General features: G+C 43.7%; 2 protein-coding genes across 4 annotated transcripts in view; both read left to right on the forward strand.

Annotated features, from left to right (window-relative positions):
• LOC142063632 (broad substrate specificity ATP-binding cassette transporter ABCG2-like) overlaps positions 1-12,821 on the forward strand; it is a 184,427-nt gene that overhangs the window by 10,833 nt on the left and 160,773 nt on the right. The gene's annotated exons all lie outside the window — the stretch shown is intronic.
• The window catches only part of SEC31B (SEC31 homolog B, COPII component), a 38,939-nt gene that overhangs the window by 4,577 nt on the left and 21,541 nt on the right, over positions 1-12,821 (forward strand). For all 3 annotated transcript variants that reach the window (XM_075107582.1, XM_075107583.1, XM_075107584.1), the window contains exons 2-10: positions 332-420; positions 3,105-3,228; positions 4,033-4,228; positions 5,027-5,122; positions 6,212-6,352; positions 6,879-7,021; positions 7,267-7,366; positions 9,812-9,973; positions 11,901-12,053. In XM_075107582.1, coding sequence (XP_074963683.1) covers positions 342-420; positions 3,105-3,228; positions 4,033-4,228; positions 5,027-5,122; positions 6,212-6,352; positions 6,879-7,021; positions 7,267-7,366; positions 9,812-9,973; positions 11,901-12,053 — 1,194 coding nt within the window. In that variant the 5' untranslated portion in view covers positions 332-341. The remainder of the gene's footprint in view (positions 1-331; positions 421-3,104; positions 3,229-4,032; positions 4,229-5,026; positions 5,123-6,211; positions 6,353-6,878; positions 7,022-7,266; positions 7,367-9,811; positions 9,974-11,900; positions 12,054-12,821) is intronic.

Consider the following 12,821-nt stretch of genomic DNA (forward strand, 5'->3'; position numbering starts at 1 on the left):
GACTGAAGACTTAAGTATGTTGTTTAATTTAGATCCCTTTCCTTTTTCTGGAACTTTATTGTAATTGGGGTATAAGAAAAAGAGAGCTATATATTAAAGAAAATATGAGGTCAGCAGCTGGGATTGTGTTTTTTTTTATGAATTCTAAAGTACCGTAATTCATTCCAGTAAAACTGTATTTGTTACCTTAGGAAAGAGCAAGTAACTTCTCTCTGTTGAGAGCAATTTATTCTTGTGGTTTCTTGGTAAGGGGGATATTTTGTTACTGGTGTGATTATTTTCATGTTGACTTTATCTGGCTATTCTAACCACGGTCTGAAATTTCTTCTAGAGCCTAGAAAATGAAGCTAAAGGAAATTGAGCGAACAGCTGTCCAGGCATGGAGTCCAGCAAACAACCACCCCATTTACCTAGCAACAGGTAAAGTTCTTCACAATTTGTGGATATTAAAGCATGAGTCACAGGGAGATTTTATGTAGAGTCATATTGGTTTTAACTTTCAGCAATTCCCACCTTAATAATCTCTGGAAAACTTACAAGCAATATACTGAAAATGTTACAGCCTTTATTTTTTTTTTTTAAGTGACCAGTAGAGGATTACTTTTAAGCCCAACTTTGACACTTTAAAGGCCAATGATTTTTCAAAGGGTGAATACGTGGCTGTTTTGATCTAACTTCTAATTAAGTCTGTATGAACTCCAACACCTGCTTTTTATGAAAAAGAAAACAAAGTAAGGTAACATACTTGGTATGTCTGTGGGGAAAAAAAATGTTCATTCTAGTCATGTTAATTTAAGCTCACTTTGACTTTTGTTGATCTTCATCCATTACCACATGGCTTGACAATCAAATAATAGAAACTTCTCCTCCCTAAAGTTGCCTGTTTCAGTTAACGTTCAATTTTCAATACTTCTATAAAACCTTAATTTTGCGTTTTGTTGATATTACTCATTATTCACTATTGTTATACTAATTTTATTTCCTGACACGTGAAGTCAGCCAGTTCAGGGTTTGCAGTAGGTGACTTTAGTGTCTGTGTGGAACTGACAGCTTGGGTTGTTGCGCTGGGTTTGTGTGGCAAGGTTTTAGTTGCAGGGGGGCTACGGGGGTGGCTTCTGTGAGAAGCCGGTAGAAGCTGCCCCGTGTCTGATAGAGCAAGTGCCAGCCAGCTCCAAATTAGACCTGCCACTGGCCAAGGCCACCATGTCAGTGGTAGCACCTCTGGGATAACATATTTAAGAAGGGGGGAATAAAAAACCCTGTGTGATAGCAACTGCAGCCAGAGAGAGGAGTGAGAGGAACAGCCCTTCAGGCACCAAGGCCAGTGAAAAAGGAGGGAGAGGAGGTGCTCCGTGTGCTGGAGCAGAGATTCCCCTGCAGCCCGCGGTGAAGACCATGGTGAGGCAGGCTGTTCCTGCAGCCCGTGGAGGTTAGCAGTGGAGCAGGTATCCACCTGCAGCCCGTGGAGGACCCCAGACCAGAGCAGGTGGATGCCCAAGGGAGGCTGTGGCCCCGTGGGAAGCCCCCGCTGGAGCAGGCTCCTGGCAGGACGTGTGGACCCGTGCAGAGGAGCCCACGCTGGCACAGGTTTGCTGGCAGGACTCGTGGCCCCGCAGGGGACCCTCGCTGGCACAGTCTGCTCCTGAAGGACTCACCCTGCGGAAGGGACCCCGCTAGAACAGTTCATGAAGAACTGTGGGAAGGACCCACAATAGAGAATTTTGTGGAGACCTGTCTCGCCGGGTAGGGAGCCCGTGCTGGAGCAGGGGACGAGGGTGAGGAGCCCTCCCCCTGAGGAGGAAGGAGCGGCAGAAACGGGGTGTGATGGACTGACCGCAAGCCCCATTCCCCATCCCCCTGTGCTGCTGAGGGGGAAGAGGTAGAGAATATGGGAGTGAAGTTAAGCCCAGGAAGAAGGGAGTAGCGGGGAGAAAGTGTTTTCAGATTTACTGTTTATTTTCTCATTATTCTACTCTGATTTTGATTGGTAATAAATTAAACTTATTTCCCCAATTTTAGTCTGTTTTGCCCTTGACAGTAATTGCTGAGTGATCTCTCCCCATCCTTATCTCGACCCACGAGCCTTTTGTTATATTTTCTCTCCTCTGTCTGGTTGAGGAGTGGCTTTGGTGGGCACTGGGCATCTACACAGGGTCATCCCACCACAGTTGTCTGCCCATCGTGGGAACTAGCCAGCTCTGTCTCCTGCCTGGGTTGTGCAGCGCTGCCATATTGTTTTGATTTCCCCCCCCCCCCCCCCGGGAGGACTTTCAAAAGAGAAAGTGACAAAAGTTCAAATGTTGCCTTAAAAGCAACATTACCATTTTTGGGATAGATAGTCTATTTTGTGTTTCTCCAATAAGGCCAGAGTTTTGGTTGGACCAAAGGTCTTGGCTTCAGTCTGCTTTAGAGCAGAAACTGCATAGTTTCATAATTTGAGTTGCTTTTTAATAGTCTCTTGAGCACTTTCCATGCCATAGGCAGTTACAAAGCATCCCTGTGGTAACTGGTGACTGTTTGCCTGGCAGTGTCCCATTAGGCAATGTTAAATCAATTTTTAGCTTTTATCTTGTAAGCTAGGGAGAAGGAAGGAAGGCACCACTGTGTGACTGCTAGCTGCCTGTGGGTCGCTGGGACGTGTTTAGTTGGCTACGGTTGAAGAACTTTAGCTATGGACTAAGTTTAGAAGATCTGATCAAGACATCTGGTCATGGTTGAGGAGCAGTACACTGGAATGTTTGGGATCATAACTGTAGCTGGGTTTCATGATGCAACTCTATTTGTAATTTAGGTAAGGACTTAATATCAGAAGCTGGGGCTGCTTGGAAGAGGGTATATGGAATCTCTCTCTCCCAAGAGACAAAGTTATTTGTGCAACAGTGACCTTGGTGCCCAGAACTTCTTGAACTTCTAATTTCTTTCAAAGTCTTAGTCATAATTGTTCGTTTGTCTTGCTGAGGTGTTCAGACACGTCCTCCCTTCAAACGGGCACACCACCAAGGTTGTGCTGACTGTAAAGAACAGGTTTCCAGTGCCTTGCTCTTTTTGTATCTTGTGCTCTTGAAAAAAAGTGCCCACTTGTGTTGCCCTTGTACTTCTGCTAGGAACATCTGCCCAGCAACTGGATGCATCCTTCAGTACAAATGCCACGTTGGAAATATTTGAGGTTGACTTCAGGGATCCCTCCCTGGACATGAAGCAGAAAGGAACACTTCCTGCCTCAAACAGGTACTAGAGGCTCATACCGATGTATCCATCATTGGATCGAAAAAGGGCTTTTCTGGTCCAAGAAAGGAGAGGAGGAGATCACTTTATAGCCCCAAAACATGATGTTTTGGATCAGTTGCCCTCTGTCTTCAAGAATTGAATGTTTTTGTTGACACAAATCACACTGGGTGTGAAAGTAGAGCAGCTGGACCACTGGAGAAATCTGAAAGGACTTATGTGGTAGTCAGTCAGTAGAGTCATTCTGTATCATGTGAATTTGCTGGGGCTCACAGTTTGCAATAAAGAGGCTAGAGGCAGAGTGAAAGTCTTCCAGCTTTTTAAGACAAGCTGATTTCTTAGGCTCATCAGTGTGGGTGATATTTGCACTCAGTGTAAAACACAGCCTTCATTTCTAACTAGCAGATTTTAAAGGGGATAAACATATATTTTTCAGATAACATCTCTGGAAAGGAAGGCACATAGCTCTGTAATCTAATTTTCTATGTAGTGTAGGTTAAGGATTTCACCCACCAAATCCCATATGAGGTCCTAAACATTTTAAACAAAACAAACCAACAAAAAAAGACCCAAAAACGATAGTCAAGCTCTTCCTTTGTAAGTTCCCTTTAAAAGTCTTTGGAAGGAAGCTCACTTCTTTTTTTGCATGGAAGAGCCACAGTCCTCTTAAAAGGGAAATGGTTATTTAAGGTACAGACTGATGGTGGTTTGATAGATCGGAACATGGATGTGATTTTTGGTAATGCAGAGGGTGCCTCAACTTCCACCAAATATTGTGGCCTGAGCCAGCTTTATTTTCTTTTTTAGGTTTCATAAGCTGATCTGGGGTAACTTTGGAAATGGGTCTGCGGAGTCCTCCGGAGTGATCATTGGTGGAGGGGATAATGGCGTACTGACCATGTACAGCGTGCACCGCATCTTGGCTTCAAAGAGCGAGCCTGTAATTGGGCAGACAGAGAAGCATTCGGGTCCTGTTCGAGCTCTTGACTTCAACCCTTTCCAGGTATGCAACATTACGATACTTATAACCAAAGGAAAGTTAACATCTGTGTTAAAAAATATGTTTTTCCTTGTGTATAGAGATTTATAAACTGAAGGAACAGTTTTTAACTCGAAAGAAGCATGATAGTTGTGACACAAGTCTGGTTTGGGACTCAGATTTGGGTTCCGTTCACAGCTTTGCCACTGAATTCCCCTGTGACCTTGATCAAGGTCTCTTAGCTCTGTAAAAACATGTCTTGTAATGCTGTTACACGTTCGACCGTTACCCATTTGAAATCAGAACAACTTTCTTTTCATTTGTTCAGTTGGTGTCTAATTGAGCGGGTCTCTGATCACACTTGAAGGGACTGCAACGTTAACAAGTAGGGAGCAGAACGCGAGTCCTTGTGGTAGCATAAAGGCAAACTGAAAGTTGTCTGCAGGCCCCTGTGGGAAGCCCGTATCTTCTCAGAAGAAATGTCCTGGGTGCTGGGATGCAGGGCAAAGGCTGAGCTGGCCGGAGGCAGTGCCTTCCAAGATGTGACAGTGTTTCATGATGAGTAACAACAGCCACCTGCACATGTAGCTTGCTAGGCAAATTTTAAACAGGTCTGTACCATGGCATAGCTGAAGGCAGGAAGGTGAGAGATGTACTTGGTTTATAATCTGGTTCATATCCTCCTGCTTACTAGTGGCTGTGAAATGCAGCTCTTACCTGACTTTGGGAGACTTTGGGGTTTTTGCTTACATTTATTTTTAAGAAATCTGTCCTCTTTCCCTGTGAGCAGGAAACTCAGCCAAACTTCTCTTTTTTTGACAGAGTAACCTCTTGGCTTCTGGAGCCAATGATTCTGAAATTTTCATCTGGGACTTGAATAACTTCAGCGTGCCTATGACTCCAGGGGCTAAATCACAGGTAAATGAGTTTTCTTGTGGGTAATACCCCTGTAGTTTTATATCTCAGCAGGCAAGGCAAAAAGATGTGAGCGCATGGAGTCATCCTGGTCTAGTCAGTCTGTGAAGGGGGAATGACCTTGATGTCTGTCAGAAGAAAGATGAATTGGAAGTGACTAATTGGCTTCATTCTGAGGAAGTAGAAAGAGTGCTGTAAAGGGAGGGGAGGTAGGCTGACAAGCTCTGGAAGGATGCACTTTGCATGGATGGGTAAGCTCTTTGTGGATTTGAATCCCATAACTGACCAGTTTATCTTGTGATCCAGCTGGGGTGTGTGTGATGGATTAAGAAGGTTTATTGGACCTTCTCTGAGGAATGAATTTACTTCAGGCTTCAGCTGAAGCTTTTCATATCTCATGAAAGTAATATCCCTAGCAGAGCCACTGAGCCATTTAATACATCTTGGCTATTACTCCCAGATAATGTTTCCTGAGTTTGAAGAGGAAGAAGCTTCTGATCTTCTGATGCTGATTATGTTATTCAGGGCAATCGACTCCTGAAAGCGGAAAAATTATAGTTATCTTGCCTAAAAGCCGGCCAAGTTTTTCCTCCACTAAGCCTCCCGTTTGTTTCCTTGCCTATACCCCGCATTGCGGTAGATACAGTAACAGCAATTAGCCTTGAATGCTTCATCAATTTCCATCTTACTGCACTCCTGAAACGTTGTACAAGGTCATCTTTCCATTTCAGTTTATCGCAGGAGTCAGGGTGGAAGCATCTATGTTCTCTCAGCTGCCGTTCTCTCTGGACTGATTTATAACACGTTTGGCCAATGCAGAATCCAGTACCTGCTCCCAAAATGCAAAGGTGCTTTTCCAGGTGACGTCCCCCCATAGAATTTGGCTGTCCACTGTACTCTCTGAGTAAAGGACTTCCTGTGCTTCCTAATCTTTCTGGTCAGTGCTGCTGATATTTCCAGTTAGTTGATCAGTGATTGAGGGGAGGAATTTATATATTGTCAAAACCTTTAATTAAGCTAGTGACAAAATCCTGCAATCAGTGTTCCCTCAACGTGGGGATAATGGATGTGTGGCCTCTCCTCTCTTGGCAGCCTCATGAAGACATCAGTGTGGTGTCCTGGAATCGGCAGGTGCAGCATATCCTGTCCTCCGCTCACCCCAGCGGCAAGGCTGTGGTTTGGGACCTCAGGAAGAATGAGCCTATCATCAAAGTCAGCGACCACAGCAACAGAGTGAGTGGAAGAAAGGCTGTGATTTGAACTAGCTTACAACATGCCACGTGTGACTGCAAAGCAGTGGCACAGGCTCTTGGGATCAAGTGGTTTTATTGTGGGAGCTGTTGGGACTAGTTCTCTTGGAGCTGTAGCATCAGTACACCTTTGGGGTGTTTTGGTTGGGTTTTTTTTCCTCATGAAATGGAGAAACAAGACCCCCACCCCTAACTGTTCCTAAAATTAGGGCACGCTTGCATTCAATTACTATGTTCACAGCTCATTTATGAGAATCCTCCTTTGTTTTAATCTCAGCTGTCTTTGTGGGTCAACTTTAAACTAGTCCATCAACTTCTGTATGGTTAGCGGGTTTTTTTGCTGTGTAGAGAAGGTAGAAATACTTGCTTCCCACAGTGAGACATTGCTAGACTTGCTTTATGTCAAGCATCCTAGGCGAGTTAAGTGCCAAATGATGTGGCTCTGGGCCACTTGTGCTATTGCCAGCATGCTTTGCTGAATTTTCAGCCTATGCTATTTTTATCCCTAGATGCATTGCTCAGGAATGGCCTGGCATCCAGAAGTTGCAACCCAGCTAGTCCTTTCCTCTGAGGATGACCGCTTGCCAGTGATCCAAATATGGGACTTACGTTTTGCTACCTCTCCTTTGAGCCAGCTGGAAGGGCACACGAGGTGAGAGCCTGCTTGTTGTGGTGCCTTTTCAAGGATTTCCATCTTTAAAAGGCAGGCATCTGGGAGACTGAACTTAGAAGGAGAACTATGATTTTTTGTTTGTTTCAAAGATGAATCTGGGTGAGGGTAGAGATGAGAAGCAGTATTTCTGAGCTTAAGTGCTGGTGCACACTGTTTTCTTGGTGCCAGGGTGGGAGAGTGGACTGGGGATGAAACATGACTGATTTCTTTCTGATCTATTTTAGGGGAGTTCTCTCTGTCTCTTGGTGCCAGGCTGACCCTGAACTGCTATTGAGTAGCGCCAAAGACAACCGGATCTTGTGCTGGAACCCAAGTATGGGGGAGGTACATAAATACAGCTATAAGTACGCATGGTCTGCTGTATAGAGTTGTGTGCTATGCTACGTGTGTGTCCTTTCTCTGTATCCCTGTGGAGTGCCAGTGTAATTTCCTCCAGTACGTCTTCTGCACTCTTCCTGTCTGGAGTGAACGATGTCCATACCTAGTCTGAGAACAACAGAGACAGGCAGAGATTTTTTGCTCATGTGTCTGTATCCAGCGATCATAAAGGGAAGAAAGCTTTAACTAAAACTTAGTTTCAGCTAATTATAATTGCTCCTGTTATGTTGGCGCACGTAGTGTTCTCTGTGTCTGTTTGTTTCTTCTTCCTTCTCTTATGGTGGTAAGTTTTTTTGGGGGAAACTTGAAGGAGAATGAGGAAAATTTGTTACGGACATTGAGAGGGGAACAATGTAATTAGATATGTGTGTAAACTTTACTCATAGTACAATGTTATCACATGTATGTGCTTACCTAGTCATGTATCTCAAAATTACCATCTTTGAAATATTTCATAGAATCATAGAATGGTTGAGGTTGGAAGGGACCTTTAGAGCCCATCCAGTCCAACCCCTGCAGCGAGCAGGGACATCTGCAATTAGATCAGGTCGCTCAGAGCCCAGTCCAACCTGACCTGGAATGTCTCTAGGGATGGGGCATCCACAGCCTCTCGGGGCAACCAGGGTTTCACCACCCTCCGTGTAAAAAATTTCCTCCTTATAACCAGTCTAAATCTACCCTCCTTTAATTTGAAACCATTTCCCTTGTCCTGTCACAACAGGCCTTGCTGAAGAGGCTGTCCCCATCTTACCCATAGCCCCTCTGTAAGTACTGGAAGGCCGCAACAAGGTCTCCCCGCAGCCTTCCCTCCCCCAGGCCGAACAGCCCCAACTCCCTCAGCCTGGCCCCGGAGCAGAGGGGCTCCAGCCCTCGGAGCATCTTTGTGGCCTCCTCTGGCCCCGCTCCAACAGTTATTTAAGTATCACCTGAATTAAAATAGGACTGCATAAAAAACTTTTCTGCACACGTACTCATTCAATGCTGAATTTCCAGATAAAAATGAATTTTGAACAAAATTCACACAGTTAATCTTGATGATAACATGGGGGAAGTACTCTAACAATACTGAACAAAGCCCAGCTGGGAGCCCCAGGCTGGCTTCATTTCATGGGACACTTTCACTGACCACCTTTGCCTTGGAGGCATGGAAAAAAATGAATCCATTTTCATAAGATGCATGAAACGCTGCAGTTGTGGTTTCATGGGATCTGATGCTTGCTCTGTACAAATGTCTAGTGGTTAGAGGAGAATCAGACCATGAGATGTTCCTGATGTCTGATTTTTACTGTTCTTTTCATTGTGTTTTACTGGAAAAAATTTTTAAAACCATTTTAGTGCAGCTGGCTCTGCTGCACGCTGCTGCAGGTTTGCAGAGTCCACATTCAATTAGACATTTATGCAGAAACTGTTGTTGGGGGCTCTTCTTAACTTGGTACCAATGAAGAGAAAATTTTCAGGTGATATTAAAATTGGGGAGGTTTTCAGTAGTAAGGGCAGTACAGTTGTACAGAATGGCTGGTCTGGTAGGTTTGGGGGAAGGGTTGGTTTCTTTGGTTTGGGGGATATTTGGGGGTTTTGGGGGTGTTTGTTTTGGGTTTTGGGGTTTTTGGTTTCTGTTTAATTCAGCAATCCAGACTTTAAGGAAATGCAGGGTTTTATACCTGGGTACAGAAAATGCAGATCATGTTCCCACAGAGAAGGAAGCTGTGATTCTCTGTGCTTTGTGCCTGCGAGGCATAAAGGAAATCTCTCCATTTTACAAACTGGGGGTTCAAAGTCAAGGTCGTGTTAGTGAGTTGCCCAACATCAGGCAGGAAGTTTGTGCCTGGGCCATGAATTGAACTTTGGATTTTTGAGTGCTGGACCAGAAACTTGTTGGCTGCAATATCCTTCATAGTTCCTCTGCAGCTATTACAGTTCTCTTCTGTTGTTCTACTTTTTTCTGTAGGTTTTTATTTTCCTTGTCAAATTTGTTAGTCCAAACTATTCTTTCTGTTTACGTGTTCTTGCTCACGACACCTTCTTGCCTTTTGGCTTCTGTTTTTCTTGCGTTGTTTTCTGGTGTGTCTCCCTCAGTTAACAGCAGGTGTGGTGATACTGTGGTACTCTAATAACAGTAGTGCTTAGAAAGCAGAGCAAAACTGACCTATTGCTCTTGGATTTTGTCCTACAATCAGAATCCTATTGTATAGCAGCTTTCTGTGGCTTTCTGTTGTTTGGGTTCAATGTGCTATAACTTGGTTGCAAATGTGTCCATCAAGAAGGAAAAGTAAGAAACTTGTATATAATGGTGATATGTAAATAAAGTGTGACACACGCTGTGGGCAAATAATTTGGGGAAAGCAGGGGACTATTCATGTTGTGCTTCTGCCTTCTTTCTTTCTGTGGTAGGTGGTTTATGAGTTGCCCATTCGGAGTCAGTGGTGCTTTGATGTCCAGTGGTGTCCTAGGAATCCTTCAGTCTTCTCTGCTGCCACTTTTGATGGGTGGATCAATGTTTATTCTGTTATGGGCGGGAACTTAGAAGCTCAGCGGAAGACACAGGCTGACAAGGTAAAGTCCTGTGAACATGTTACAGCTTGACAGATTGGCAATTACTCACCTGACTTCTGAGGGCGTTAGAAGCACACATATATAACAGTGTGATCTTTCTAAGCCGTGCAGTCTGTCCCACCCACCAGGACGTATAGCTGTATGGTGTGGGAACCAGAAGCTACCTGTGCAGGGACTTAATATCCACCAAGTCTCAAAGGGACTACGTTGCCTCTTGACAAAGGTGTCTCAGTATTCCTTGTAAAATTCATTAAAGTGTGTAAAGGGAACGAAGATCAAGTTTAGTTTTGATGTTATGTATATTTTTATGGTTATTACTACTAGACTAAAAATCAGCACACCTGTTAGCAGCAAACTTGTCATTAGGTTAAAATTAAATACATTGATACTAATTAATACAATATGTTATTCTTTATTAGTCCAAAAGAAAATTTTAAAAAGTAGCCTGTAAGCCACGATTGGCAGTTTTCCTCAAGTCAATTGACTATAACTTGGAGCATGTTAATATTTTGATACTGAAATCCATTCCTTAGCCAATGAATAGATGGGCAAACTCTGAACAGTGTCAGTACTGTGTAAAATTTTAGATTTAATCTGGTGTCTAGTCTTTTAATTCCCTCCCTCTTTCCCCGCCAGCAAATGCCTTACAACACAGTACATATGAGCTGGCTTAAGTGTTATTTATATAGCAATTTACAACTGACTGAGTTCAGTTTCACAGGATTTGTGAGGGAAAGAAAATACTTTATCAAGCAACAGCTGTAGGAGATTAAGGATTTATTTAACCCATGGAGAATTTTCTTTCTGTGCATTCTTCATGTGCGTGCACCACAGTTCCACTGTCCAAAATTGGAGAACAGTGGGGTAGAATAACTTCTAGATAGATAGAATAACAAGTGAGAACACAAATAGGAGGAGATAATGACAATTATGGAGGTGGGGAGTTCATGACCAAGGGGTCTCTTTCCTCCGGATTCCATGGTATCCGGACAGGAACTCTGTTGAAGACATGGTGGTTGATGTTACTGGTACCATGGTAGTGTGTATTTTTTTTTTTTTGAGTTTTAGGGTGATCGATCTGTTAGGTATAAGCTATTCCTCCAGAAAATGGTCTTTCTCTGGAATTGGCTTCCCCTCAAGAAGGTCTTGAAAGACAGACCATGTAGGTCTTGCCTGTGATTCCTTGTTTGACAACCTTAGCTTGATCAGCCTTATGTGGCTTCCTTTCAGGTATGCTGGTCAGCTGTATTTGGAGCTATGCCCTACGGTCCAGCCACACTTGGACACGGTTGTCTTCAGCGGACAACAAATCTGGGCCAACAATGTTAAAAATTAAGAATGCTTGTGAACAGCATTGTATGTTTGCTCACTGGCTTCCTAAATGTCAGAAATCCAGATCAGGGGCCATTTTTGACGCTCTCTTGTGTAGGCAAGAAGGTCTGGAGAGATTATTTCCCAAGCCTCATCTAAGCTATAAAAGCTTGAGACAGTCCTTAAAACTAACCCATTTGAAAGACCCCAGCAACAGAAAGGGAGTCAGCATTCCTTTGTGAGCAAAACAAGAAATAAGTTGGAAAACTTTTGACCAAATGTTGTCACTGCCTTGCATAAAAAAAATAATTTTGTAACTCCTGTGTTTATGAGCCGGGTGCTAGGCCAAGCAGTGTTTGTTGGGGAATTTGCATCTTGCTAAGGAAAAATTACTTTAAGATCTCTCAAGGTGACGCTTTCTTGAGAAATAATTTCTGGAACTGTTTAGAAATACCATTTCTGTTACGTAGGGGCTTGGTGGTATTCCAGGAAGAGGTGCTGTAATAGCCTCTTTCTTCATCAGTGAGGAAAGTAACTAATTACTAAGCAATAGGTTTTTTTATGCTTACTCCATACAGAGAGGAATTGAATTATTCCTTTCTTCATCTGATTCTAGATTTCTTCCTCCTTCAACAACCTGGATCCTTTTGGCACAGGACAGATCCTTCCTCCTCTGCAGGTGCCAGAGCAAGTAGCTCAGACCACCTTGATTCCACCATTAAAAAAGCCACCCAAGTGGATTCGCAGACCCGTGGGGGTTTCATTTGCAGTAAGTGAATGGAGCATCCTTAGCTTGAAATGCAATGGATGTGTCATCTTGTGACGCAATCCTTTTCTTTCACTAGAGAAACATTTAACTTCCCATTGCTAGTTATTTTAATGACTGTTCAGGGTGCAGTGTGATGTCCCATGGAGCAAAGGTCTCTTGCTCAACATTCAGATATATTTCCAAAAAGAAAGAGTCCTGTAGCAGAGAATGAGAGGTTGTAAGTAGGAGTTGACAAAGCTAAGGATAAAAGCTGCCTTATAGGCTGTGACATGCATTCCTATTCTCCACTGTCTTTCTCCTTTCTATCCAACTATTTCATTTTCTTCACCTCTTTGCTCCTAAATTAAAAGGCTGAATTGTTCTTTTAGTCCATGGCTGGACTTGCTCTCTCTCGTGCCTGCCATTCACATGACAGTTTTTATCATTGCAGCCTGTCATGGTTCAGCCTCAGCCGGCAGCTAAACCCCACGCAGCCGCTCGCTCACTCCCCCTACCCCTGTGGGATGGGGAAGAGAACTGGACGAGCCAAAGAACTTGTGGTTTGAGATAATGATTACAATAAAATAATAATTATAATTATTATTATAATAATGATGACAATGTTAATATAATAAAATGGAAAAGGAAGGGAAAGAGAAAAAAGGAAAAAAAAAAAAGCCAGAAACACAGGCGACACAGCCGCTCACCCCCGCCGACCGATGCTGCCTGTCCCCGAGCTGCAATTGCTGCCTCCCTCCCCCGGCCAGCCCCTCCCAGTAACATACTGGG

This window comes from Phalacrocorax aristotelis, chromosome 12 (assembly GCF_949628215.1).
Source record: "Phalacrocorax aristotelis chromosome 12, bGulAri2.1, whole genome shotgun sequence".
NCBI classification, from domain to species: domain Eukaryota; kingdom Metazoa; phylum Chordata; class Aves; order Suliformes; family Phalacrocoracidae; genus Phalacrocorax; species Phalacrocorax aristotelis.